This window comes from Triplophysa dalaica, chromosome 6, assembly GCF_015846415.1.
Source record: "Triplophysa dalaica isolate WHDGS20190420 chromosome 6, ASM1584641v1, whole genome shotgun sequence".
Taxonomy (NCBI): domain Eukaryota; kingdom Metazoa; phylum Chordata; class Actinopteri; order Cypriniformes; family Nemacheilidae; genus Triplophysa; species Triplophysa dalaica.
In genome coordinates this window covers 26,285,935-26,309,844 of record NC_079547.1, presented here as the reverse complement: position 1 = coordinate 26,309,844, position 23,910 = coordinate 26,285,935, and the positions used below count along the sequence as shown (strand labels likewise).

At 39.3% G+C, this 23,910-nt stretch overlaps 5 protein-coding genes across 6 annotated transcripts in view; 3 read left to right on the top strand and 2 right to left on the bottom strand.

Annotated features, from left to right (window-relative positions):
* The window catches only part of pltp (phospholipid transfer protein), a 10,363-nt gene extending 8,776 nt beyond the window's left edge, over positions 1-1,587 (bottom strand). Inside the window, exon 1 of the mRNA XM_056749788.1 lies at positions 1-1,587. This exon is cut by the window's left edge and continues 228 nt beyond it. The gene's annotated coding sequence lies outside the window, so the exon portion shown is untranslated.
* A 155-nt stretch (positions 1,588-1,742) lies between these two features.
* pcif1 (phosphorylated CTD interacting factor 1) lies at positions 1,743-12,836 on the top strand. Its single transcript, XM_056749785.1, has 16 exons — positions 1,743-2,540; positions 4,294-4,451; positions 4,584-4,708; positions 4,791-4,928; positions 5,860-5,999; positions 6,202-6,356; positions 7,374-7,521; positions 7,599-7,682; positions 7,770-7,869; positions 7,949-8,111; positions 8,603-8,778; positions 8,955-9,041; positions 9,132-9,316; positions 9,440-9,533; positions 9,620-9,795; positions 10,141-12,836. The coding sequence occupies exons 2-16, from the start codon at positions 4,328-4,330 to the stop codon at positions 10,403-10,405; spliced, it is 2,160 nt and encodes a 719-aa protein (XP_056605763.1). The 5' UTR covers positions 1,743-2,540; positions 4,294-4,327; the 3' UTR covers positions 10,406-12,836.
* A 297-nt stretch (positions 12,837-13,133) lies between these two features.
* Positions 13,134-18,231, top strand: LOC130424616 (deoxynucleotidyltransferase terminal-interacting protein 1). Its single transcript, XM_056750427.1, has 13 exons — positions 13,134-13,465; positions 14,303-14,373; positions 15,068-15,164; positions 15,241-15,339; positions 15,425-15,490; positions 15,585-15,641; positions 15,726-15,787; positions 15,884-15,929; positions 16,020-16,078; positions 16,192-16,252; positions 16,337-16,408; positions 17,238-17,293; positions 17,389-18,231. Exons 1-13 carry the CDS (start codon positions 13,388-13,390, stop codon positions 17,504-17,506), a joined length of 942 nt encoding a protein of 313 aa, XP_056606405.1. The 5' UTR covers positions 13,134-13,387; the 3' UTR covers positions 17,507-18,231.
* Positions 18,232-18,416: 185 nt separating this feature from the next.
* ube2c (ubiquitin-conjugating enzyme E2C) lies at positions 18,417-20,819 on the top strand. 2 transcript variants are annotated; one of them, XM_056751141.1, is made up of 7 exons: positions 18,417-18,550; positions 18,992-19,097; positions 19,927-19,954; positions 20,033-20,119; positions 20,198-20,402; positions 20,496-20,555; positions 20,644-20,819. In XM_056751141.1, the coding sequence occupies exons 2-7, from the start codon at positions 18,997-18,999 to the stop codon at positions 20,679-20,681; spliced, it is 519 nt and encodes a 172-aa protein (XP_056607119.1). In that variant the 5' UTR covers positions 18,417-18,550; positions 18,992-18,996; the 3' UTR covers positions 20,682-20,819. The 2 variants fall into 2 exon arrangements, with proteins under 2 accessions (XP_056607119.1, XP_056607120.1); XM_056751142.1 differs by having other exon boundaries at positions 18,443-18,550; positions 18,949-19,097.
* Positions 20,820-21,005: 186 nt separating this feature from the next.
* zgc:109913 (regulator of G-protein signaling 9-binding protein) lies at positions 21,006-22,249 on the bottom strand. The gene is given in 3 exon segments (XM_056751139.1): positions 21,006-21,233; positions 21,235-21,539; positions 21,929-22,249. Coding segments are annotated over 3 exon segments (783 nt in total). The 5' UTR covers positions 22,179-22,249.
* Between the last annotated feature and the right edge of the window lie 1,661 nt (positions 22,250-23,910).

Here is a 23,910-nt window from a genome sequence, read left to right as displayed (position 1 = left end):
AGTGAAGATTTTCCAAGTACAAAGGACGAGACTACATTTAGCTTCTTTGTCTTCGACTAAATTGGATTTACTGACACTATTTATATTCTTCTTTTTTTTTTACTTTTTGTAGATGTAAAAGTGTGTTTGTTAATAAGTCAATGTAAAAGATTGATTAAAAGAGAGCTTAACTTAAACATGATGGTGATTGGTCACAGGGCGGGTAACATGAAAGAGATCACAGTGGTCTGATCTTTTATTTTTGCAGAGTAAACCTGAAATTAGTTTGTGACTTCTAAGAAGGCCAAGTTGCACGGTTTCATAGAATGGCATGATGTTAAACAGCTGGGTTCTGCATAAACCACAGAGACCCAAGGTGGAGTTCACTTCTGAGAAACTAAATCAGCACAGGAAAAATCACACATGAAGTTTGAAGGCATCTATTATTGGGCGAGCACATCAAGTTTCTCGTCTTTTTTAGTGAAGGATATAAGACATTTAAAAAGAGGGGGTGACTCATGTATATTTCTTTACAGACCGACATGTTCTTGTACCAGACAGATGGGATTTGATCTATAACCCCACACACACTGACAGTAAGAGCTACACAAAGCTTTTTATTACAACACTATTTGGATCACCAGTTCATCTGACTCGATGTGACTGTCATTATGTTGACTCATAGTTTAAATACTTTGCAACCTTTTATTTACACATAAAAACTTTATTGTAATTATTCACAAAGGGCAATGTCTGTGAAATCTAACTAGAAGTGCAAAAATAGCACCATCAAGTGCAAAAATAGCAACATCGAGTTTCAATGAAGAATTAGTGTTCAAGTAATGTAAAATAAGGAAGTGTATGTGATATAAGGGCGGTTTCCCGGACAGGCTTCGAAGGGACCGGTGCTGTGGCTTCACCTTACTTCAAATAGAAAAACTTTTATGTGGTTTTGACAAATATGAATCAATTATTATTCGGCATTATCTTCTTCTAAATGGATGATTTAAGCACGATTAACACCAACCTTTTTGATACAGAAAGTAGAAAATAATTGATGGTTTAAGTCTGTAATGAATGCTCAGACACTCTCGTCCTGCTAGTTCACTGTGAAGAGACTCATCATCTACATCAAAAACATCTTCTGTTAGCACACAGTCTACCCTTGAGTAGTGTGTGTGTGTGTGATGGTATTGTTTCAGGAAAGTGAGAAAGAGTGGAGAATCACGAGACAGACATGACGTCATGTTTTTATTTGTATTGTAGTATATGCCTGTCATATTTGATAGTCTATAGGACTGTTTCCTGTCTCATGACTCCAGAATTGTTTGAGATCTTTGTGTTCTTGTTTATCTATTAATAAACAATCATGTGAGCTTGACTTACCCAAGTACTGACGTAGTTAGTTGACTCTGTCAGCTTAAATATAACTGCATTTCAAATGAAATGAAAGTCGGCCTGTGGAGCTCCTGCTGAAGCTGACTTCTGCTGCCCAAACTAATAACTATTTTTCTTCACTAAATTCGATTCTATTAATTATATTCCTGACTCTGAGTCTTCTATCATCATAACTGGTCTACGGGTCTTTTACTGTAAATCCCCTACACTAGTACCAGACTTATTAAGATGTTAGTGCACTCTTGATCAAAGACAACTTGCACTCGCATATCTTAATATATATCAGTGCTTTTGTCTCAAGATGCACACAGTAATGTTTTTTGTAAAGTATGTTTTTTTATCACGAATTAAATATCATAAGTAGCCTTGTTTAGGATAATCCCTGTCCAGGAAACCGCCCCATAGTGTCTAAATGGTGAGTGACCTATGATAAAACTGTTCGAGTGACTATAATATATAATATAAGGTAAAGAACATTATGTAGGCCTATAAATGGGATAATATAACATTATTTTTATACATTATTTATAGATGCGTATTGTACGGTTGAATAAGATCAGTCTAATGTTCCAGGTATTGTGTGAATGGAACAAAATAAGTGTTGCAATGCCTTTTATTTAAGAAAAAATATGCACAAACATGCAGGGCACTAATGAGCATTTACACAAATGTTAAATAAACCTATAAATTAAAGTTCAAATTACATAAGAAGAAGATAACAAATGTAAAGGGAAACATGAACAATACCCTACTTAAAGTTATAGTGGTATTTTATTACCGAATAAAAGAGAATGTTGATCACAAAGTGGGAAAGATAAATGCATACGGGTTGATAACGTTTACGAGAAAATAATACCGAATAAATTCTGTGCTGTCCATCTACTTCGAAATAACAAACCAGTACAGAATATCCCAGTTATCGTATATAATCAAACAGACAGTATAAAAGTATGAAGGTTTTAAACGCAGCCGCTGCCCTTCTGCAAATGGCCGCCACGCTGCGTCAGGTCTCTACGCGGACGGTGACTGAACCGGCGCATGCGCATTGACCGACTCCGAGAGCCCGATACAAGATGGCGGAGTCGGTGGGGAGGGAGAGGCGGAGGCGGGTCCGAACTCTATAGCGCAAAGCCTATCGAGGACTCCCAACAAACCTCTCTAAGGTAAGAGAACCAGCCATCGAGGAACAGTACCAGACATACGGGCGTGCGGCGGAACGCACGGGGCACAAGAATATCGCCCCGGTTCCTGTATAAGTGCGCTGTGCGTGCGTTAAACAGCCGCTGTGTTACGGAGGGCGCGCGGCGCTTGCTGTGCGAGAGCGCGCGCCATCTTGTCAACCGTTTCTGCAAAGTGAAAGTGCGCGCCTAAATTATCGTGAAGATTGGCGGTGGTTTAAGTGCAGAAATGAGCGGTTTAACACTCTCAAATGTTGGCCCTATGTGTCCTCGTCCTTTCTGCGCACGAACGGCGCCGAACGATCCGCAACTCGGTCTCATTTCAGCGGGTTTTCGCCGCACGTCGACTGCGCGGCCGTCGCTCTTTGTTGGATGTTTCGCTCTCCTCCTCCTGCGGGTTTGTTTTCGGCTGTCTCGAGCCGACTTGCGTGCGCATGCGTGCCCTTCTCGCGCTCATTTGCGCTTTAATATCAACGACGAATACTGTAAACATGTATGTGGATTATATGCGCGTTATTTTGAGTCATTCACCTTAAATACTGTCGTATTAGACACGGTACCGCGATATTACAGCTCGAGCCCAGCGGTGCACCACGGTGTTGACACAATACCGCAGCTTTCGTTTCAATGAAATACCGTGGCTTTAGGTGGTCATATTATAATGCTTCTTAGTTATTTCATCGTGATATTACAGTATGAGTTTTTCATTATAAAGTGGTATTGCGACAATGCGCGATTATAAATGAAATGCCCTGAGAAAAATACTTTAGTGTCAGGTCATCATGTGCTGCTGTTGTGTCTTTTGGAGCGCAATATCGTGATATTACAGTGTTATTCCCTAGCGATTATCATATCATTCAGCCAAATTTGCATGATGTTGTAGTTTAGAGAACTGTCACAATACTCTTGTTGAAGACAAACATGATGTCTTCACAGTAATCTGCATCCCAGTGTTGTGATGAACAGTAGCTGGTGTTTGTTTGTATCCTGTTAAAGTAAGAGTTTTAAATAAAGAAGATGAAATGTTTGTCATCTGAACACTGCAGATCCATGAAGTTTCACTTTCATTAGAAGGTTAAGCTTCATTATTTTTTAATGTTAAGCATTTTTATTTTCACTTCAACTGTGTCCTTAGTCTACATTAATCTCATACATTTGCGTTGTATTGTGAAGCTCAAATCTCTTGTTCATGTGATTATATTTGTGTTTGTGGTCTCTGAGACGGCAGTGCAGTGAACGTCCCAAAGGAACATAAAGACAACATATTGTTCTGCTGATAATGTCTTGAACATTCTGTTATGTCAGACGTGACATAAACTCAGTGTGTCAAAACTTTGTGTCATTGTTTTTGTTTTGGATCAGTTTTACTACACGCAAAATGACAATAAACTGTTTGGAACTTTGTATTTATGTGTGTGAAAATCAATAAAGCCTTCTTGAAATGATTCTCGCTTGACATCTGAAGTCACTGAGGTTTACACAGATGATGCCATCTCAGAGAATATAAATATAATATGAAGTTCAAACTGTTTATAATCACTTAAAACATTTAACAACATAATAAAAAAATGAAATTTTCATTTGATTTACTTTTTATTGCAATTCAATTTAATTGCAACTTATTGTTTTGTAATTGAACTGTATTTATATTTAGAAAAATAATTGAACTGTACCTAGGTACATAAGAAAATCTTGAATCTTAAGTGTGTACATGATGCGTTTATATTTATATTTTTAGAGCATTACACTGAAGACAGGACAAATGAGGAGCCATGACGAGTGAAAACCACAAAATCATAACGGCAGATCAGCCAATGGTCATGTCGCCCACCGGGTCCACATCACAGGACGCCTCCTTATCACCCTCCACCAGCAAACCCATCCAAGAGCTGCCAGGTGTGTCACCGCAACACAAACCTTCTGCAATTGATCAAACACACAGATTTGAGTAGATCTTCAAATCAAGGATTAATAAACCCCATTTTCCTTTGAGATGTTTGCGTCTCTGATGTGCAGTGTCTCTTTCAGATGAGCTCATTCAGGCTGGATGGTCCAAATGTTGGAGTAAAAGAGAGAATCGGGCGTATTACTTTAACCGCTTCACTAACCAGTCTCTGTGGGAGATGCCAGTCCTCGGTCAACATGACGTCATTGTAAGTTGTTGGATGTTTTGATGTCGTTGGATCTGGTGATGTATCAGGTGTGATGGTTTATCTGTGTTTGCTGTCATCGTAGTCAGATCCTCTGGGCTTGAACGCGGCTCCGGCCTCCGGCGAGGTGACGGCTGACGCGGGACTCGGCAACGGACAGCGTAAGAGACACGCATCAGAAGAGATGCCTCAGCTGGGTTCCAACAGTTTCAAGAGGCCGAAGGTAAGCTCAGTTCATTCACTGGATTTATTACTTATTCGTTTGTGAGATGTCTCATAGTGTTTATTAGGGATGGGCATTTAAAGCAAAAATAATATTCAAAGATCGATGAGAACTATTAGAAAATTATTCGAAATTCACACCCCTCCCCACATGGACGCATTTAAAGTATTACACATACACAAACGGAGAGAGAGAGCGAGAGAGAGAGAGAGAGAGAGAGAGAGAGAGACCATTAACGCTTTAAATCCGTGACAACACACTGCTTTAATTTTTGTGGAATAGGCAATCTTACATCAAGATATACATCAATTTCATGAATGAATTGCTCAAAAGGCTTCCATTTCTATTGTCATGATCGTTTTTCTATACTTACAGTAAACTTAGGCTCTTCAAACTCCATAAGATTTTTAAAACCCTCTCCTCCAACAAAGCCGATCTGAATCATATCCTTAGTGATCATCATAGTATTTAAAGCCGTTATTTGCTCCGCCCGTCTGGCATCCAAATGTTCTGACCATTAACTAGCACCTGACTGCTGACCTGTGGATGGACCTGCTGGGTGCTTCGCCCTCAGATGATTGTACATCGTAGTTGTTGATCCATGATAAACCAGCTTAACATTGCAGAGTTTAAACTGCACTTTATTCTCATTCATTTTATTAAAGGACCCCACACAGAACTCATTTTTGACACCGTCTCAATTTACCGTTTCCGTTATGTCACGCGGGTCTACAGTGTGCGTAACTTAGTTAACAATTTTTGTGAGAAAATGTTTTCCTCTATTGTCTCTTGATTGACAGCCTTTAGGTTTAAGGTGTGTCGTTATTGGCAGTGCCACCCTTTGGTTACATGAACGGGATTTTTTTAAGATCGCACAAACTATTCGAAATTCGTTACTCATCCCTAGTGTTTATGTGTCTTTCCAATTCAGGTTGAGACTCCCGTCATGCCGACGACTCCCACAGTCCCCATTTCTCCCAGCACACCAGGAGTCAAAGCCTGGCTCTCCACCACAGATGAAAAACAAGGCCAATCCAGCGCGCCCGCACCTGCTCCCTATCGACCTCCTGTGTGAGTTTGAAGTTCTGTGACTGGATCATTTACACCACTTTACACCTTGTGTTAGGGGGACATTTCACTCAAATCAAATTCTGTCTTCCTTTATTCTCCCTTCATGTGCTTGTTTGAAGTCTTTCTTCATTGGAACTCAACAGAAGATATTTAGAGAATTGTCAATGGAAGTCAACAAGGTTTAATATGTTTTGCGTTTCAGTGTGTACTGGGATCTGGACATTCAGACGAACGCTGTGATTCGAGAGAGGTCCCCTGCGGACCACCTGCCCCCCCACCCTGAGATGGAGCTTCTGAGAGCTCAGCTCACCACCAAACTCCGGCAGCATTATCACGAGCTGTGCTCACAGCGTGAGGGTACGTTCACATTCACGCTGAACTGAACCGCCACCGTTTGCGAACATCATCGTATGGAGACACTAATATATGAATCTGAAGTGTCTCACAGTTTTGGGTCTTACTGAAACTTTCATAACCACCCTGATCCGAAAAGAGTGAACTTTTACAACTTCTCAATCATATAAAGACTAGTGATGTCAAACCATTCATCACGATCAATAACATCCAGAATAAAAGTGTGTGTTTACATCATATATGTCTGTGAACTGTGCATAATCATTTAGTAGCACATACACGTATACTTAGAAAATATTTACTTGCATTCATTTACATTTACCAAGACATAAATGTTTATTTAATGTAATATTTTTCTTAAATATATGCGTGTATGTATGTGTGAGTTTTTATAAATACGAAGTTATTATGCACAAACACAAACTTTTATTCCCTAATAACTACTCATCAGTTATGAGTTTTAAAAATCTTCCCTGTTCAGTCATGTGGAAATGTGTATAGATTAAAGCATTATATTGTAGTCTTTATTTCTGTTGACTTACATTTGCTAAAACAGAGTTTCCGCCGGGTCTTACAAAAGTCTTAAATTCCAAAATCGAAATTTTAGGCTTTAAAAAGTCTTAAATTCACTGAAGTATTTTTTTATAGGTCTTAAATAATCTTAATCAGGTGTAATTGAATGTAATTTTACTGCTCATTGAAATACAAACATTTTTGAAGCTACTGCTTCATTTTCCAGAACGAAATGGATGGCAATGCTGGGTGTGAGCTTTTTTATTTTGGGATACAGGTCTTAAATTATTCATAAAGATCTTAAAAAGTCTTCAATTTGACTTTGTGAAAGCTGGAGAAACCCTGTAAAAAATCTTCAAGAGATGATGGATTAGAAGTCTGTAATGTTATCTTGTTAGTAGATGGGCTCCACAATTTCCTTCAATTCCGTCATTACAAATAATCTTCAGCTTTTCTTTAGTATTCAAAACACTGAGCCTAAATAAGAGATTTGCTCATCACTCGCAGGCATCGAGCCCCCGCGGGAGTCCTTCAACCGCTGGCTTTTGGAGAGGAAGGTGGCGGATAAAGGTTTGGATCCGCTCCTGCCCAGCGAATGTGATCCCATTATTTCTCCTTCTATGTTCCGAGAGATCATGAACGACATCCCTATCAGGTCCTTATAAAAGACTAATTTCACAACAATATTCAAATCTGAAAGCGATCTGTAACGCCTCTCTCTGTGATGTTCAGGCTGTCTCGCATTAAATATAAAGAAGATGCCAGAAGACTCTTGTTCAAGTACTCTGAGGCGGCCAAGAAAATGATCGACTCAAGGTAAATATCTAAACGCCAGCAAACGTTCTCAACGGTTTTACGAATTCAGACATGAAAAGGTTGTTGAAACGAACGGTGTCTTCACAGAAACGCGACGCCGGAGAGTCGAAAGGTGGTGAAATGGAACGTTGAGGACACGATGAGCTGGTTGAGAAGAGATCACTCCGCGAGTAAAGAGGACTACATGGTACATTCTCAACATTTCTCTTCTGAAACGCTCTTGTCTGTCTGGCTACCGTCTTGACCCCGCTGTGAACTTTCCTCAGGATCGTCTCGAGCATTTGCGGAAGCAGTGCGGCCCTCACGTGACGGCCGTGGCAAAGGATTCCGTCGAGGGCATCTGTTCAAAGATTTATCACATCTCTGCTGAATATGTGCGCAGGATCCGGCAGTCTCACCTCAAACTGCTGAAAGACTGCAACATTTCAGGTATGTTTTCTTTGTTGGTTAAAGGGGTCATATGCTGTGCTCTGATTGGCCAGTTCACCAATGTGTAGTGATTGGTGGAATACTGCAAGCGTGTGAGGGAAATGTAACGCCTCTGACCATATTTGGAACATCAGGTTCCTCTTCAATTGTACTGACAGGTACACCACTTTACTTGAGGATACATTTGGGCGGTCTTAGTCAAATCAGACCACCAACTGATGTAGATTTGTGGGGGTTCGGTTACACCAGGTGTTTCAGTATTTTTGCTTTTAGATAGAATGCATCTTTTGTTAACACACTTTCATTTCTGATATTTTACACGTCTAATACATGCATGATCATTTATAACACACCAAACACACAGAAAAATGTGCTAAAGTTGATCTTATATTCAATGGTGCTCGTCACAGCTGCTTTTTCTTTTAAATGAGACCAACCGAGCCGTATCGACAGACTTTGCATGAACATGGAGATTTTATTTTGAATTAAAGTTGAAGGTGTGGAGAAGACGGAGGTTCAGGACCGGCTGGTGTATTGTTATCCCGTCAGATTGTCCATCCCTTCTCCTCCTCAACCCCGCGTAGAGCTGCACTTTGAGAACGACATGGCCTGTCTGCGCTACAAAGGAGAAATGGTGAAGGTCAACCGCGGACATTTCAGCAAACTGGTGTGTAGAACAAACACAAGCACACCGAGCTTATGAACACACATGTGTGTTGCTTTTCTGAGCTTCCGTTTCCATACTGCTTTGAAACAAGGAATTCTCAGTTGTTTGATCAAACTGAATGGATGGATTTATCATTTTATATTCTTGCATTTCTTTCCAACGCATGTCATAAACAGGAACTCCTGTATCGATACAGCAGCATTGATGACCCGAGGTTTGAAAAGTTCTTGTGTCGTGTTTGGTGCCTTATTAAAAGATACCAGGTAAACCTCTCCCGTCTGTAATTGATCAGAAACTGGTCACGTAATCTGCTGGAGCATGACAGTGATACGGTGTTTGTCTGTGAATCACAGGTGATGTTCGGCTCAGGTGTGAACGAGGGCTCCGGCCTGCAGGGGGCGCTTCCTGTTGCTGTTTTTGAGGCACTCAATAAACAGTTTGGCGTGACGTTCGAGTGCTTCGCTTCCCCTCTGAACTGTTACTTCAAGCAGTTCTGCTCTGCGTGTCCAGACATTGACGGCTTCTTTGGGTCTCGAGGGTACACATGCTGTTTTTACAATTCTAATCTACGTAAAACCTAAGAAACTGTATTGTTTGATCCTAGTGCTTGTTGCTTTACAACTGCAGTGTTTCCTCACACTTCTCTGTTCTGTCCACACAGGCCGTTCCTCAGCTTCTCTCCGGCCAGCGGCTCGTTCGAGGCGAACCCTCCCTTCTGTGAGGAGCTCATGGACACCATGGTGAAACACTTTGAAGTTAGTGACCTCATGTCAATTTCACAGGAAACCGAATGTGTTTGTACGAGACGGCAGACGCTGACCCTCGCTCTCGCTCCCCTCAGGATCTTCTGGAGCGCTCCAGTGAACCACTGTCCTTCATCATCTTTGTGCCGGAGTGGCGCAACCCACCGACCCCCGCACTGACGCGGATGGAGAGCAGTCGCTTCCGCCGGCACCAGATGAACATCCCTGCCTTCGAACACGAGTACCGCAGCGGCTCGCAGCATGTCTGCAAGAGGTCAGACACACCCACAAATGTTCTTAAGGCCCCATTCACATTTCGCATCTGAAACTGCGGGGAAAACTTTAAGAACGTCTGCAACCCACAGCATGTGCGTCAACCACTATTTGCGGAAAAGACGCAAAATGTGAATCGGGCCTAAAGCTGCAATCCCTGACCATTCCTGGTTTCAAAATAAACAAAAACAAGCCAGTACACCTCCATACCCCAATTTACTACGGTAATCTTAAATCAATGGGTTAGAAGTTAACACTTGTGTAGGATTTTGCGGAAAACATGATTTTGATTTCTTTTTATTTATTAGTTTCTATATGTATTATTGATATCTTTTTTTGCTTGTAGAGGCGAGATGTACTACAAGGCCGTCCATGGAACAGCCGTCATTTTCCTACAAAATAATGCTGGCTATGCCAAATGGGAGCCGACCACGGAGAGAATCCAAGAGCTCCTGTTGGCATATAAAGTCTCGGGTCATTCTTTACCGTCACCCGGTCCATCTTCCAGCAGTACCGGAGACAAAGACTCAAAACCGGCACAGGAACGCTCCTCGAGGAGTCAAGACAACAGTCCCTTGGACAAGACTGCTCCGGACATGACAAACATTTAGCCCGCCGCTGCGCGACCGGCCGTGTTGTATGTATGTATGTATGTATGTATGTATGTTGATGGGAAAGAGTCTATGATTGTATGAGAGGTCAAATATTGCGCTGTTGTCTGGACATTGACATGTTCACGTGAGATGGCGAAAGATCCATAGATGGTTACTTTCTTCCTCCTCCATTATTTAAAAACATTAGCTTGTTCTGTTATGTTGGGTTTTATATTTGGTAACGTCTGTGTTGTATTTTTAAGAGATGGTAAATGCAACCTATATATTTGTTTCTGCTCTTTTTTTGGCCTTTGTGTTACACTCCAATATCAAATGAAAAAATATTTTGCTGTAAAGAGGAATTATAGGAGCAAAGAAGCATTTTGGGGATTTTTCTCCTTTATTCAACAATTCTCATTCCTTTAATGCATCCGGATGTTGTTCTTTGAAACATTATTCTAATTCCCAACATCTCAGAAGGCTTTCGTTGCTTTAATGCAGTATTGTTTTACTGTATTACCGCAATGAAGTTTATTTTCATAATATCATTTCTTATTTAAGAGTGAAATGTGACCGGAAAGATGTTTTAAAAGAGTTTAGTAAGATTTACCTCGTGAATAGTGAAGCTGTCCAGGCGTGTCGAGGGCCGATGCTTGTATATTCTATTCTTTCAGAGGATTCTGTTTCAGAAGATGACCGGCGATCAGGCAGCTATCTTTAAAAGCTTTTATTATAACGTGCATTAGTTGTTCTCTTCGCATCCGCCGGTTACGTCTTCATGATCTTCCCGTTCCTTTCTCTTCACCTCGAGAGATCATGTCAGGTCTTTCTTCATAGCAATGTATAGAGGTGGGGTAAAGGTCAGTCAATCTAGATTTCACTTAATTGACTTTTTGTTTCTATAATATGTACAGAACACAAAAGCAAACATGTTGTCTGTTAGAATTTTGTACCTTTATTGCATTTTTCTCCTCTCCAGGTCTGTTGGACCTTTAAGTGATACGATGTGACATTCGGTCACATCAGTTTCAGGTGTAGCGTGAGGAAAAAGTCCACTTTCTGGATAAACGAAAAGAAAAAGATGAAAAATACAGTTTAACTGGATCATAAAAGCATTATTCCACATTGTTGTGGTTAGAAATTGGATTAGCTTTGATAAATGGTGTAAACTCAAAATTGTTTCCCCAGCGAGTCTACCTCTTATTCTGGGTGTGAGAGCAGAGATATATCTGGAAAATGAGACGAAACATGAATTTAGAATTTCTTTCTATTGCCTTGACGTCATGGTTCTGTATGTGTGAAAAGTGCTTTTGTACTCTAATCATAGAAATGTGTTTACAAGGGAACGACACACAATTTTTATCACTGGGCAGCGTTTTGAATGTACATTTTAAAAAAGGAGCCGAGTTCTGGATGATTCGTTGTGATTATTCACACTGCAGCGGTGGATATTTTCTTGCCATGATCAAACTCTTTCATATATGATCACTTTATGATACCCAATCACTTTCATCTGTATATAACTATAGATTTGTGTTTTTTCACTGGACTACATTGTCAGGGTTTTTTGTCAAGTTTAAAACCATTCCGGTGGTTTAACTGGTAAAATAACCCGTCTACAAAATCCATTCGTACTGTTTCTTTGAGAATTGGGCACTTGTTGGATTTGTTTGATCCAGGAGTGTTTTCTGTCACCAGCAAAACTGTATATGTTGTACAGAACATGGGTATGAAGTTTGTTATTTTCTTAAACAGCTGTTTATTTGAAAAGAAGCAAGGCATGTATTTTCCATGGCTTTTTATATTTAACATTTTGGTTCGAAATGACTGTTTATGAACTGTAGAATTTATGAAATAGAAGTTGTTTTAAACTAAACCAAAGTGTTATTAAAAGAGGAGGAATTTATTGTATATCTTAACGTAGAATCGTGTACGATTGCATCAGTAATGCATAAGGTGTAACCAGCAAAACATCCATTTATTTCTACGTTTATTTTTATAATTCTCTTTCGTTCTTCGTTTTCTTACAAAAGTCTGTTTGGGTTTTTTTTTGCATGACCTGATATTTTTCAATACAAAAAAAAGAAACTATAGCCTATAAATTGTACAGATCTGTATTGTTTAATAACCCGCAAGCTTCGCCATGTTGGGCTTTTAACCTCTTTGCATTTATCAGTCATGTTGATTGATATATATTTGGTCGCCTTTGCATTTGTTGATTCATTTGTTGTCTAAAATGCCATGAATGTCCCCCTGTATCTTATTCTGATAAAGTCATAGATTGAGTGAATGTAAATAATGTCTGTGCTTATATTATTGTTTCTTCTCTCTGTATATTATCAGTGTTGTGGCATTTCTCTTCACCTGAAGTGGTATAAAGATTTTCCTCTAAACCAGAAAAGCTCTCAGTAAAATAATAAAACCATGGACCATTTCTGGCATGTTCTTATTTTTTTGTCTTTTTTTCTTTAAATGATTAATATCATCAGAGATAGGGTTTAAAATAGGCTGCTAAAAACAGTAGTGTAGTGTTGTGGAATGTAGTCGACACGTGTTTAAATATATGATGTATTCGCGTGACAAAACAATTTCAAATCTGAATCCATCGACACAACAAAGATGGCCGCCAGACGAGTGCGAACGACTCTGAGCTGTAGCCACGCCCACCCCCCACTCGCGCATGCCTGCCACCAATCACAGACCTTTATTTTGCAATTTACGACTGTTGTTTACGTCACGGCGTTATTGTAATATTGAGGAAGTGACTGACAACTCATCGAGCTCCGCAAATTTGCACAAATCGTGGCTTAGCCTAGTTTATTATTGGTCAACATTACGGTATTAAATATCGTTCAGTCAAAGCAGCTGTTTTCCTCGCGTATTTCTATTAAGAAGAGAAGCATCTGCTCTGTGCTAGCTTCACTAGCTGACTGACGGAGTTGCTGTCACAGCACACTTATCGATCTGTTTCGGTAATAAGGCATTGATTGACAGCTGTAGATGATGGGGGCTCAGAGAAGTGAGGGTCGCAGAGAGTGGCTTCAGCAGGACTTCAGTGAGCAGCACGTACAGACTGTGGTGAGTCAAAGTCACAATAATCACACAAAGCCCACAACTCTATTGCATTGTGTTCACAACAAGCAAGGAAATGCTAAAGTGAAGATTCTCATCCTGTCTTCACAGAAATATTCTTGTGTTGCTTTAAAAAAATCGAACAATTAAACACAATTCTATGCAAATAAAGATATGATTAAACATCGTTCACATAAATACTATTATAACTGTCAGAACTTTACTAAATGCCATCTTTTACATCAAAGAAATATTTTGATGAATAGTTAGTGGGTTAATGTGCTTGTCTTGGAAATAAAGTATGAAACAAGAATACTTTGGTTTGTGTATAATTTCCTGGACTTTTTTTATTTGATTTTGGAATAAAATATCTAGCATTCATGAGCAATTTTATGGCAAGATATTATAAATAACCCACTCTCACATTAATGCATTTGGAAGATGCTTTATAGATTTATTTTTGGGACTTTTTGCCTTTATTCAGGGAGCACTAACTAACTAACCACAAGACCATCTGACAGATGCTTACACAACATTTCATCAGAATGTGTCTTCTGGGGATTTAACCCATGACATTACTCCTCATACACCTGTGGTCTATTCTCATGTATGCTGGACACTCAGTCTAGTCCAACTCTTTCACTAAAAACAAATGCGCATTTCACTTCTCTTTAAATAATAAAACTTTGCAATTCTCTACAAAAATGTCAAGTATTCAAACCTCAAGCAAGGTTAGGTGAAGCACACAGCAGTGTGTTTGGGCTGGTTTAGTAAATGGGCTACTTTTTAAAAACTAAACAGTATATAAAATACTGTGAAAATGTTTTGTTTCCTAAATGTCAGAATCCCTGGAACATGATGATCAAACACAGACAGGTACATCGCAGAGGCCGACGCTCACAAATGACTGTCAGGTAGGTCCACGCATGTTTATTTTAAGTTCATTCGGACCAATTTATACATCAGTTTAAGAGTAGAAACAATGTAAAATGGCTCAGTTAAGGCTTGTCCACGCGCTTATCGCTGTTTTTAAGACTGTTTTTCAATATTCATACCCAAGCGATTTTCACTGGTGATGAGCTGAATGAATATGCAAATTCCCTCTCTAACATAGATGGCTCTTAATGAAAAACAGAAACACCCCGGTACACAAAACTTTTTTCTTCGCTTGCCCCACAGGAGTAGAATTCATATTGGTTTCTCTTCATCAATGTGTGCTCGAGATGTTTGTGGCTTTGCAGAGTATTTGTGAGTTCCTTTGTCCCCCCTGTTATTGGGTTTTATACCTTGAATAAAAAGAAAAGAAAGATACTGTTTTGTGCTTGAGCGGCAAATTTCATTGGTCGACCAGTTTTTAACGCGGCGCTTAAAAAAAAAAAAGGCAGAGGCATTAGAAAATAATGACGCTTTCACGCCTGCTGCTTTGCGTGTCGGTGTGCACACTCACATTGCCGTCCTTTGTTTAGTCACGAGGCGTTAAATGTTGACGCTTAATGCATGCGATTATCATCCCGCTGTGGACAAGCCTTTAGTGTCAGCTGGTGGAGTTCTGGTTCACGATTCAAGGCTTCACAAAACTAAATGTGCTGTTGCTGTTATTGGATGTAGTTACACAGATCCAGTCATTTCCATGGACCTGTTGCGGACGGTTCTTCAGCCCAGCTTCAATGAAGACATCCTTGCTGTGTTTCGAAAATATATGAAGGTGAGTTAGCCAAAACCTTGTGTTGTTCAGTGGTTCTGATGACCACGTGTTAACTAAACCGAGCTGTTCGTGTCAGTTTTTTGAAAAAGCCGCCAGTAACGTGAAAGAGAACGTTGGTGGAGACGTCCAGCCGGATCAGCTTATCAGAGACGTGTGCCGAAACTGCCTGGAACATGTAAAGCACCACACAGATTTCCACAAAGAAGTGTGCTGAAAACCACACGCAAGCTAAACTCATCTGTTCAAATCATCTGTTTCAGGCCAAACAACTTTTTCCTGAGACTGAGAAAACTGCTCCAAAACCTAGTTATGACCCCACAGCAAAGGTACATTCTACCAAGAATTCTGAGATGCTTTTCTGCTGTGTAACAGACTGTATTTCAGCTCTATAATATTTGAAGGATTTCTTTAATTCCACAGCGTTCACGTCAGCCAGACGACATGTCTGGACAGAGAGACAGTCCCATTCCTAAAAAGGTACACCAGTGACTCACATGATGAAATCAACACAAACATTTACAATTATGTACATTGTTGTTGTTGTTTTTTGTCTCTTTTTAGAGGAAAGGTCGTCCCCCTGGTCCAGTGACATCATACGATAGACCGGCCCAGTACAGCACGCCGTACGGTTTCATTTCCTCCTTTTTTTCGATCCGGTGTCTTGACCAATTTACAGTTCTATTTTCCTTTTTATAACATTTGAAATAATTGATTTGCAGAGCTAAACCTAAAACATCCGAACCGATAAAGCGAGAAGGTCCCAAGGTACAGGTTATAAACATATATCTTTAAACACAACACCGTTGAGGAAAGTGAAATATTGTCAGTATTCATTGAGTTTTCATGTGTGTGTAGTGGAACCCGTCCAGGTTGAATGAGAGCAGCAAATTTGTTCTTGGATCCAGAGCTAATAAGTACGTTTACAAAACTTCATATTCAAAAGTAAAATCTGTCAAAAGGTTTTATGTATCAACAGGATGGTTTGGCATCTAAGTCTAATAAAAACTGATTCTTGGGATCATTTCAGAGCTTTGGGAATGGGCGGCACAAGAGGACGAATCTACATCAAACACGCAGAGCTGGTCAAGGTTTGTTTCAGGTGTTTTCTGCGCTCTGTTTGTAATGTATCTGTGTTCTCGTGGAAATAACACGGCTTTATGTTTGTGTTCCAGTACGCTGCTGACGCCCAGGACAAACACTGGCTTTCTGAGAGACAACACATGAGAGCAACAGGTGGAAAAATGGTGAGAAAATCAAACGATAGTTCAGCCAAAACATAGAAATCGTATCATCATTTACTCGCTCTTATGCCGTTGGCTTTGGAAACATTTGGGCAATTCCAGGGTTATGGATGTGATATAAAATGCTCAGGGAATGAATTGGTTACGATTATATTGAACTGAATCTGTTTATATTTTACTATAATATTTTATAAGTCTTAACATAAAAAAGTCAGTCTATGAAAAAATTATATTTAAAAAAGGAAATAAACATGCGTTATGGATAAGACAAAAACAGGATGTGTCTTTTGGGAGACGAAAAAAATAAAATAAAAAGCACAATCCTGAAGCAATAATACCCAATGAATGGAGAAGTGATGCCTCTTTATGGAACATCAAATAGTTTCTTTATATTAATTTTCATGTGTCCATTTATGAGGAATATGAAGCGTTATGATGTGACAATCCTGAAAATGACTCTTACCTGACTATGAAAAATCATGAACTAAAAATAAAACAAACACTTGAAGAGAGATCTCCACCATATTTCAACCACCAACTGTTCAAATCTGTGCTGTTACCAGAGTAAAAACCGCTGGTAAAACTCATTTTGTCGTGGTAATGTTGACATTTCGCAGAATTGCCCAGATGCTTTTATTGAAAGCATTCAGTCACTTTTATATCAGTATGTTTGTAGCTTTCTGCTCTATAAATTGAGCTACAGACAGAAACTGTACAAATTGACTCCATAAGAGTGTCCGACATGTGATGCATACATGTTAAATCATGAGAAACTTTTTCTTTTCAGTTTACTTTAACCCAGGTCATGATGAGGGATTGTTGTGTTTTTCAGGCGTATCTGCTTATTGAAGAGGATATTCTGGATCTGGCCCGAAGTGAAGACTACAAGTAAATAAACACATTTCCTTAACCACAAACCACATCAAATGTATGATTTATAAATGAACCATTAGGATAAAGTGAACGCTCTTATTTAATCACAGAGACTGTCCTGACTTGAAGCTGGATGAACTGAAACCGTTTTCAGTGCCCATATGGATGGTGGAGAAGATGCAGAAGGCCATGGAAGCGCAGAAATCTGAAAGTGATGCTGGTATTTGATGGAGACGTCCTGAGGGGAGTTATCGGACCACAGACATAGTGTTACCTGCTTAAGATAACCCAAACATTTGATTGCTTGTATGTTTTGATGTGCCGAATGCAACAGATAGAAGCAGATGTTACTATAAAGCTGTCAGACACTGTCACAGGTTTACATTCTTACATTTCAAGCATTGTTGTTCAGACCGTCTGGATTGTTTTTTCTTGGCCAATACTATGTGCTCTTATCATAAATATACATTTGAAATGCTTAAATATCTGATGACTCACAGATGCTGGAATTCATGTGTGCTTTTAATGTTATTTCTGTTTTTTATAATACGAAACTCTGGAGCCGGAAGTACTTTTATTTTGGAAAGTAGGATTTGTATTGTACATGACTGCTTGAAAAGGGAATTTATTTACTTATTTTAGTTTCATTTTTATTCTTTTTTCAATATATTTGTGCTTTAAGTAGGCAACTTCTGTATGAGCTACACAAAGGGCGCTATTTTTACCTTATAGTATCTTTTGTGATGTTAAATGTTTTAAAAAAAGACTTTTTATGAAACGAAATAAGTTTTTTACATAGAATGATTTTTACAGCTTGTCAGAGAGGAGCGAAAGGTGTTTTAAAGGATTTTCATCGCACGTACTGTCTATTATATCACTGAAAATGTAGAATTGTTTATCAATGGTTGTATATGTATTAACCATTAAACCATTTTATATTGTTTTAAATGTTCATCAAACGCTTTTATTGTGTCAAGTCTGTAAAGTTCAACTAGTTGAGCAGCTCGATGACTTCTGCGTGAAACTAGTCAACGGTTACGAACACACCCCTCTTGTTCAGCCAGCCAATCAAATCAAAGTGCATGTCATCTGTCTTGGTTTCTTATTGGTTGCTGTGCATTACGTCGTTAGAAGTCTTCTCTCATTGGCTAAACTGACGACAGGACGTAGGATTCTGTTTGGAAAGCTAAGTTTAAACAAGGGGGCGGGATCTGATTTAAAAATCCACACAGGATTCGGTTAGTGTTGACTACTGCACTGAACACACAGCCGGTAAAGTATTATTTCATTTGAAATGTAAACTTTTACTTGCATATCAAAGGTTAGAAATGACTATTATATCCAGTTTGTGTCACTTGACCGGATATTTCGTTTATACCGTCTACACGATTGAATTGTTAGCGCATTTTCGACAGATTGAGTAGTTCTGTGTCTATGTGACTCTTGCCTCACAAACATCTCAATGTAACAAATCGATTCCATGTAAATGTTTATTTCGAGTCGAAGTCGGACTTCAAATACGTGTTCGTTCATATAACTTGATTCAATTCAGACTCCGGTTTCGCTTCAGTGGACATGATTCATGGCTTTATAACACGCAACCCACCGCTGTTTTGCATGTTGTATATCAGTTTTGCGTACAATTGTGTTTATATTTACATTTGGTGTAGATTTTACATTTGAAAGCTCTTGTGTCAAATCATCTTCGATCAGACGCGATGGCCTCACAGAATATGGATCCCGCTGCTGCCGCTTCAACCGCAGCGCGTAAAGGAAGCGAGACGACCGGAAGTGTGTCTAAAGGCTCGGTCACCAAAAGGTATCTCCCCAAAATATTTGTTCCAGTTCACATTGAAAAGTGTGACAGACAAGACCAGATCTCGCCCGTTTTAATCAACGACAGCTGTTTGATTAGCATTTAGACCAGTACAGAGTTCCTGTGATGTAATAAGTTCTGCTGGTTTCTGTTTGTCAGATAGTTTCCCATCAACACATCACCAGTAGAGACTCGTTTAGCCTCCATCACATAATACAGACCAGCTCCTCCTATAATCATCATTACATCACATTAGAATGTTTCTATTGTCACAGTAGGGTGGTTCCTGTGGAATGCACTGAAATCTGTTTGACACGTTCTGCCCAATCCTGAATCTGAGCAGGACTCTTATAGACCTCTTCAGATGACATAAACAACAGTGTCACTGAAACAGGAAGTTCTTCTGGACCACAAACGTTTGAACAAAATCCAACCAACAGAAGATTTATAACCAATTGCCAGATGTCTTTAAGAATTGAATTATGTTTTTAAGTTCTAGTAATTTAGTGGTTAACTAAAACTGTAACGCAGATTCTATAGGAGTAAATAAATGAATGCAGCCAAATAAAATCCCCACTGCTAATTATTTTTCAGTTAAATCACAGGGCAGGTATGAACGTTACTCTTTTGTTTTGTTCTAGAAGAACTTTTGTCCTATTGGGAATAACCAGTGTGCTATTGTCAATTCTGTTGTGGAAGATTTGTTTGTAGAAGATGTGTATTTGATAGCAGAATTAAAATGTTTGTGTGAAATATTCCTATAGTTTTTGGTTCCTATAGATGAATTCACAATCTTTATTATTAATCCACATTTCTATTTTTTCCACTTCAGACTTCAGCAAGAGCTGATGACACTAATGGTGAGCCCTTTATATACAGCAGCTGTTGTGTTTTCTGCTTAGTGTAGTTTGTTGACGCTGTGCTTTGTGTTAGCGCAGATGTCAGGAGACAAGGGCATTTCAGCCTTTCCAGAATCTGACAATCTATTCAAATGGATCGGAACAATAGATGGAGCTCAGGGAACGGTAGGAGTTTGTACGTGTTGGAAAACTATTTAATGAAGTTGTGTGAGTCCACGTGATGTGAATCCATCTGTTTTCCAGGTTTATGAAGGTTTGAGGTATAAACTTTCATTAGAGTTTCCCAGCGGGTACCCCTACAATGCCCCACGGGTGAAATTCATCACCGCTTGTTTCCACCCAAATGTTGATGAGAATGGCTTCATCTGCCTAGACATTTTAAAGGACAAGTGGTCTGCGCTTTATGATGTCCGCTCGATATTACTGTCTATTCAGAGTCTACTAGGAGGTGGGTTTTTGTGTCTTTGTCAAGTAAACCGTGTTGATGTAGTTTCATGAAACAAGATGTTCCAATCTCTGGATTTCTGTGTATTTTGTTAAGAACCCAACAATGATAGTCCATTGAATTCAGCTGCTGCAGATTTATGGGATGACCAAGAAGGTCAGTGATAATTTTGTTTCTTTTAAATCGAGTCATTCAATGTTACATTATGCAAAAACTGACACATTTTAAATTGCTTTTGTTTCAGCCTTCAAAGCCCATTTGCGCGCAACCAACAAGAATTGACCATAAAGATGACATGTGTGTCTTGTTTTATCTGTCTCGTCTTCATAAAAATGTAAATTTGAATTATGGGTCTGTGTGTGTGTACATTATTTCTATGTTGTGTTCAACTTGCCTGAATAAAATGCTGTTTGAAATTGAGTGTGTGTGCTTCATAATTGGAAGAAAGAGGACGGAGAAGAGTGAGGTTAATGTTTATTCTCAATATTTACTATATCAAGGTTTGATGGATGAGTTCTTGATCAGTTTCTTTATAATCTGTGGTTAAGCTCTTGACTGAAAGGTTATTGGTAAGAATAGTGTTGTTGTACTTTGACTCTCGTCATGCTAGCTCAGCAGACATAGCAGACATCCCACTTTACAGTTTTGGTGATGACAACAGCCTGATGTGTTCTTTTGAGACACAACTTCTACTTCCATCATCTCTTCCAGGCTCTCATCATCATCAATAATATCTTGGTCGGAACAGCCCTCAACCGAAGCTTCTTGTGTGGGTTCAACCGACCACAGTGGCACGTTCACTCTCTGGAGCATTTCCTCCAGCAGAACGTCGATCCTCTTCCACATGACTTTTGAGGTCCGGGCACGTCGTCTCCTCTGCGGAAAACCACGGGGTCTGCACCATGGCCGCCCGCGCCGCTACTTCAGAGGTGCTGCCTGTGAGTCCCGTGTTCACGAGGGCCTGTCGATCTTTGGGTTGGGTGAGGGGGAAAAACTCACGCAGGATTCTGACCTTTCGGAGGTCTTGCTGGAAATTTTCCAAGCTGGAGAGGAAGATCACCCAAAGACGCTCGACCTGTTCTTTGTCCTCCTGTCCTTGTTCTAGTTCTATCAGTAGAGCAAGTAACCTCATGTGAAGCCCTGAAACATGAGCATATCAAGTCAACGCTTGTTTACAGTTTCAGTGTATGTCATTAAACACGTCAGCCTCAGTTTGTGCTGTGCTGTAAAACATTTAAAGGTGAAGTGTGTCATTTCCATGCCACTACAAAATAGCTCAAATAACTCTTCAGAAAGGTTTTCCAAACACCAGTGTTTGATTTGAAAACACGTGAGTACTTTAGTTGAACTTATGTTAGTGTGTCTGTTTACTGTAAATAGGACCATGTTGGACTGCATGAGATGGTCAAACACACAGAGCTAAAGTTAAAATCCCTCCGTGTGCACGTGGTGTTCTCCATACTTCACTGAAAATCTCTCCAGAAGCACAATCTGTGAGCCCTTTTCTGCTTCTGGTTGTTCTGTCGTACCTGTGCATATTCGATGAGCAAGTGTCCTGGTTTCTTCCAGTTCTTCTCTAAGGCAGCTGCCATCTGCGTTGGTCCCCAGAGAGGTGGCCATTTGCTGGAAGCATCCCGTCACCTTGCTCAAGGCCGCTTGCGCCTGCTCGCATTCGTTCACCTCTCTCTTTCTGGATTGGATCTCCACCACGGATTGCCGCCAGCGATTCATTACCACCTGTGTGCTGACCCACCTAAAATTCAATTCATATTTTACCATTATTGTTCATTTCCCAAACTTCAAATACATGTAGACTTTCCTGGATTGAAGTGAATGTGAGTGGAGTTTAATTTGAGCTAGCGTGAAGTTTTGGAATATGTCAAATTTACTGGTAATGAGGTCTTAAATAGATTTTAATCACATAAATCAATTGTCTGCTTGTCTTTGCAGATTTAAAATAACAAACACACTCAAATAAAACACTGTTCTTAATCTGCAGTGTTCTTAATCTATTTCCCTTATTCGTATTGTTTTTTTAAAAGAATGGAACAAGCTACAGCAAATTGAGCCCAGTTTATTTTGAACACTATTGCGTCTCAGAATGAAACGGTTCTGTCTGCGTTCAGAGTAGTTTTCAGCTTCAAAGTTTTTGCATATCGCAAATGATATGGGGACAAATGAAGAACATAAATGAAGAAGACACAGACACTAAATGTAGTTTTTGTAAATTAAGTTTTTGTAAATGGGTGTTTATGGAATGTGTTAAACGCAGATAAACCTTCTGATTCTGAAAAATCACTTTCTGTTAAGAATTCTAAGGTTCTGTCTGCAAAACCTTCATTAAAGCAACACATTTTCAAGCAAAACAAACAATTTACTTATTTTTGTTAAAACATGAAATGAGTTGTTGACATATATGACAAAGTCACATTTATATGCCTTTATGCCATTTATTTCATATTTTAGGATGCATAACTTTTCCTTCAAGTTAAGCATAAAAGGCAGCACTAAATGTTTTATATATATAGTGCAGGTGTTATTGTAGTAGATGTACAATGGGATTGTCAAGTCGACTTTATTTATACAGCGCTTTTTATTATTTTCATTTTTACAAAGCATCTGTACATGAAACATATTGACTATAAGCAACACATTGAAAGCACACATTTAAGATAAGGGAGAGAGAAACACAGGTCAAATATCAAACAAACAATAACTCCTATATGTAATATTAATATTATTAAGTAAGCAAAACTTTAAAATAAATAGATAAAGATTGTATTTAATATAAACGACTCTGCTGATATTCAAACAGTGAGCAGTAGATCTGTGTGTACAGTTTGTTAAGTAACACAAATACGGCTTATTGTTTATGTTAGATCATTGTGCATTAACTGATGTAAACAGCTTCTTTTAATTTAATAAACGTGTTTTTGTAAACATTTAGATAAACACGTCAATATAAATAAATACAGCGTAACCTTTGTTTACTTTTATCAGAAGCCGGCATAAGTGTCACCTGACGATCTTAATCAGTAATATTGATGGCTTAGTTAAAGAACTGAAGAAAGATGCTCTTACTGTTGAGTGAGCGTCACAGATGAAAGCGTCTGCCTGAAACTCTTGTGACAGTGGTGTTCGGCACATCCCTTTAAAACACTTTGTACAAACCGCCTTTTATTTGTATGCTCACCTCTGTTCTGTTTTCCAAAGCTGTATAGAAGCGGGTCTTCAGGGACTTTGAACTCTTCAAATTAGGCCCAAACCTGCTGTCCACTTTCCCACAATCCCTTCTGCTCTACAACATGAAACATGTCCCAGTCGCTTCAGAACACACGGGATGTTCAGTGTTTAACATGAGGAGATGTGAGCCGTATATACAGTATGTGTGTCATCATGTGAATGCTGTGTGCAGAGGTTAATTGCCCCGTGGGATGATGGGATGGTATTGTGGAGGAACAGATGAGGATCCTTTATTGACTCTCTGGTGGTTTCTTGGGCTTGTTTGCAA

Bases quoted from the DNA above. Each gene is read 5' to 3' on its own strand.
- pcif1 (XM_056749785.1), top strand. From the start codon at position 4,328: ATGACGAGTGAAAACCACAAAATCATAACGGCAGATCAGCCAATGGTC. The intron at 7,683-7,769 runs GTAAATATCTAA...GTGTCTTCACAG, and splicing joins AAGAAAATGATCGACTCAAG to AAACGCGACGCCGGAGAGTC. The intron at 9,042-9,131 runs GTAAACCTCTCC...TGTGAATCACAG, and splicing joins GCCTTATTAAAAGATACCAG to GTGATGTTCGGCTCAGGTGT.
- LOC130424616 (XM_056750427.1), top strand. From the start codon at position 13,388: ATGATGGGGGCTCAGAGAAGTGAGGGTCGCAGAGAGTGGCTTCAGCAG. The intron at 15,165-15,240 runs GTGAGTTAGCCA...TGTTCGTGTCAG, and splicing joins TGTTTCGAAAATATATGAAG to TTTTTTGAAAAAGCCGCCAG. The intron at 15,930-16,019 runs GTACAGGTTATA...ATGTGTGTGTAG, and splicing joins TAAAGCGAGAAGGTCCCAAG to TGGAACCCGTCCAGGTTGAA.
- ube2c (XM_056751141.1), top strand. From the start codon at position 18,997: ATGGCCTCACAGAATATGGATCCCGCTGCTGCCGCTTCAACCGCAGCG. The intron at 20,120-20,197 runs GTAGGAGTTTGT...TCTGTTTTCCAG, and splicing joins TAGATGGAGCTCAGGGAACG to GTTTATGAAGGTTTGAGGTA. The intron at 20,556-20,643 runs GTCAGTGATAAT...CTTTTGTTTCAG, and splicing joins TTTATGGGATGACCAAGAAG to CCTTCAAAGCCCATTTGCGC.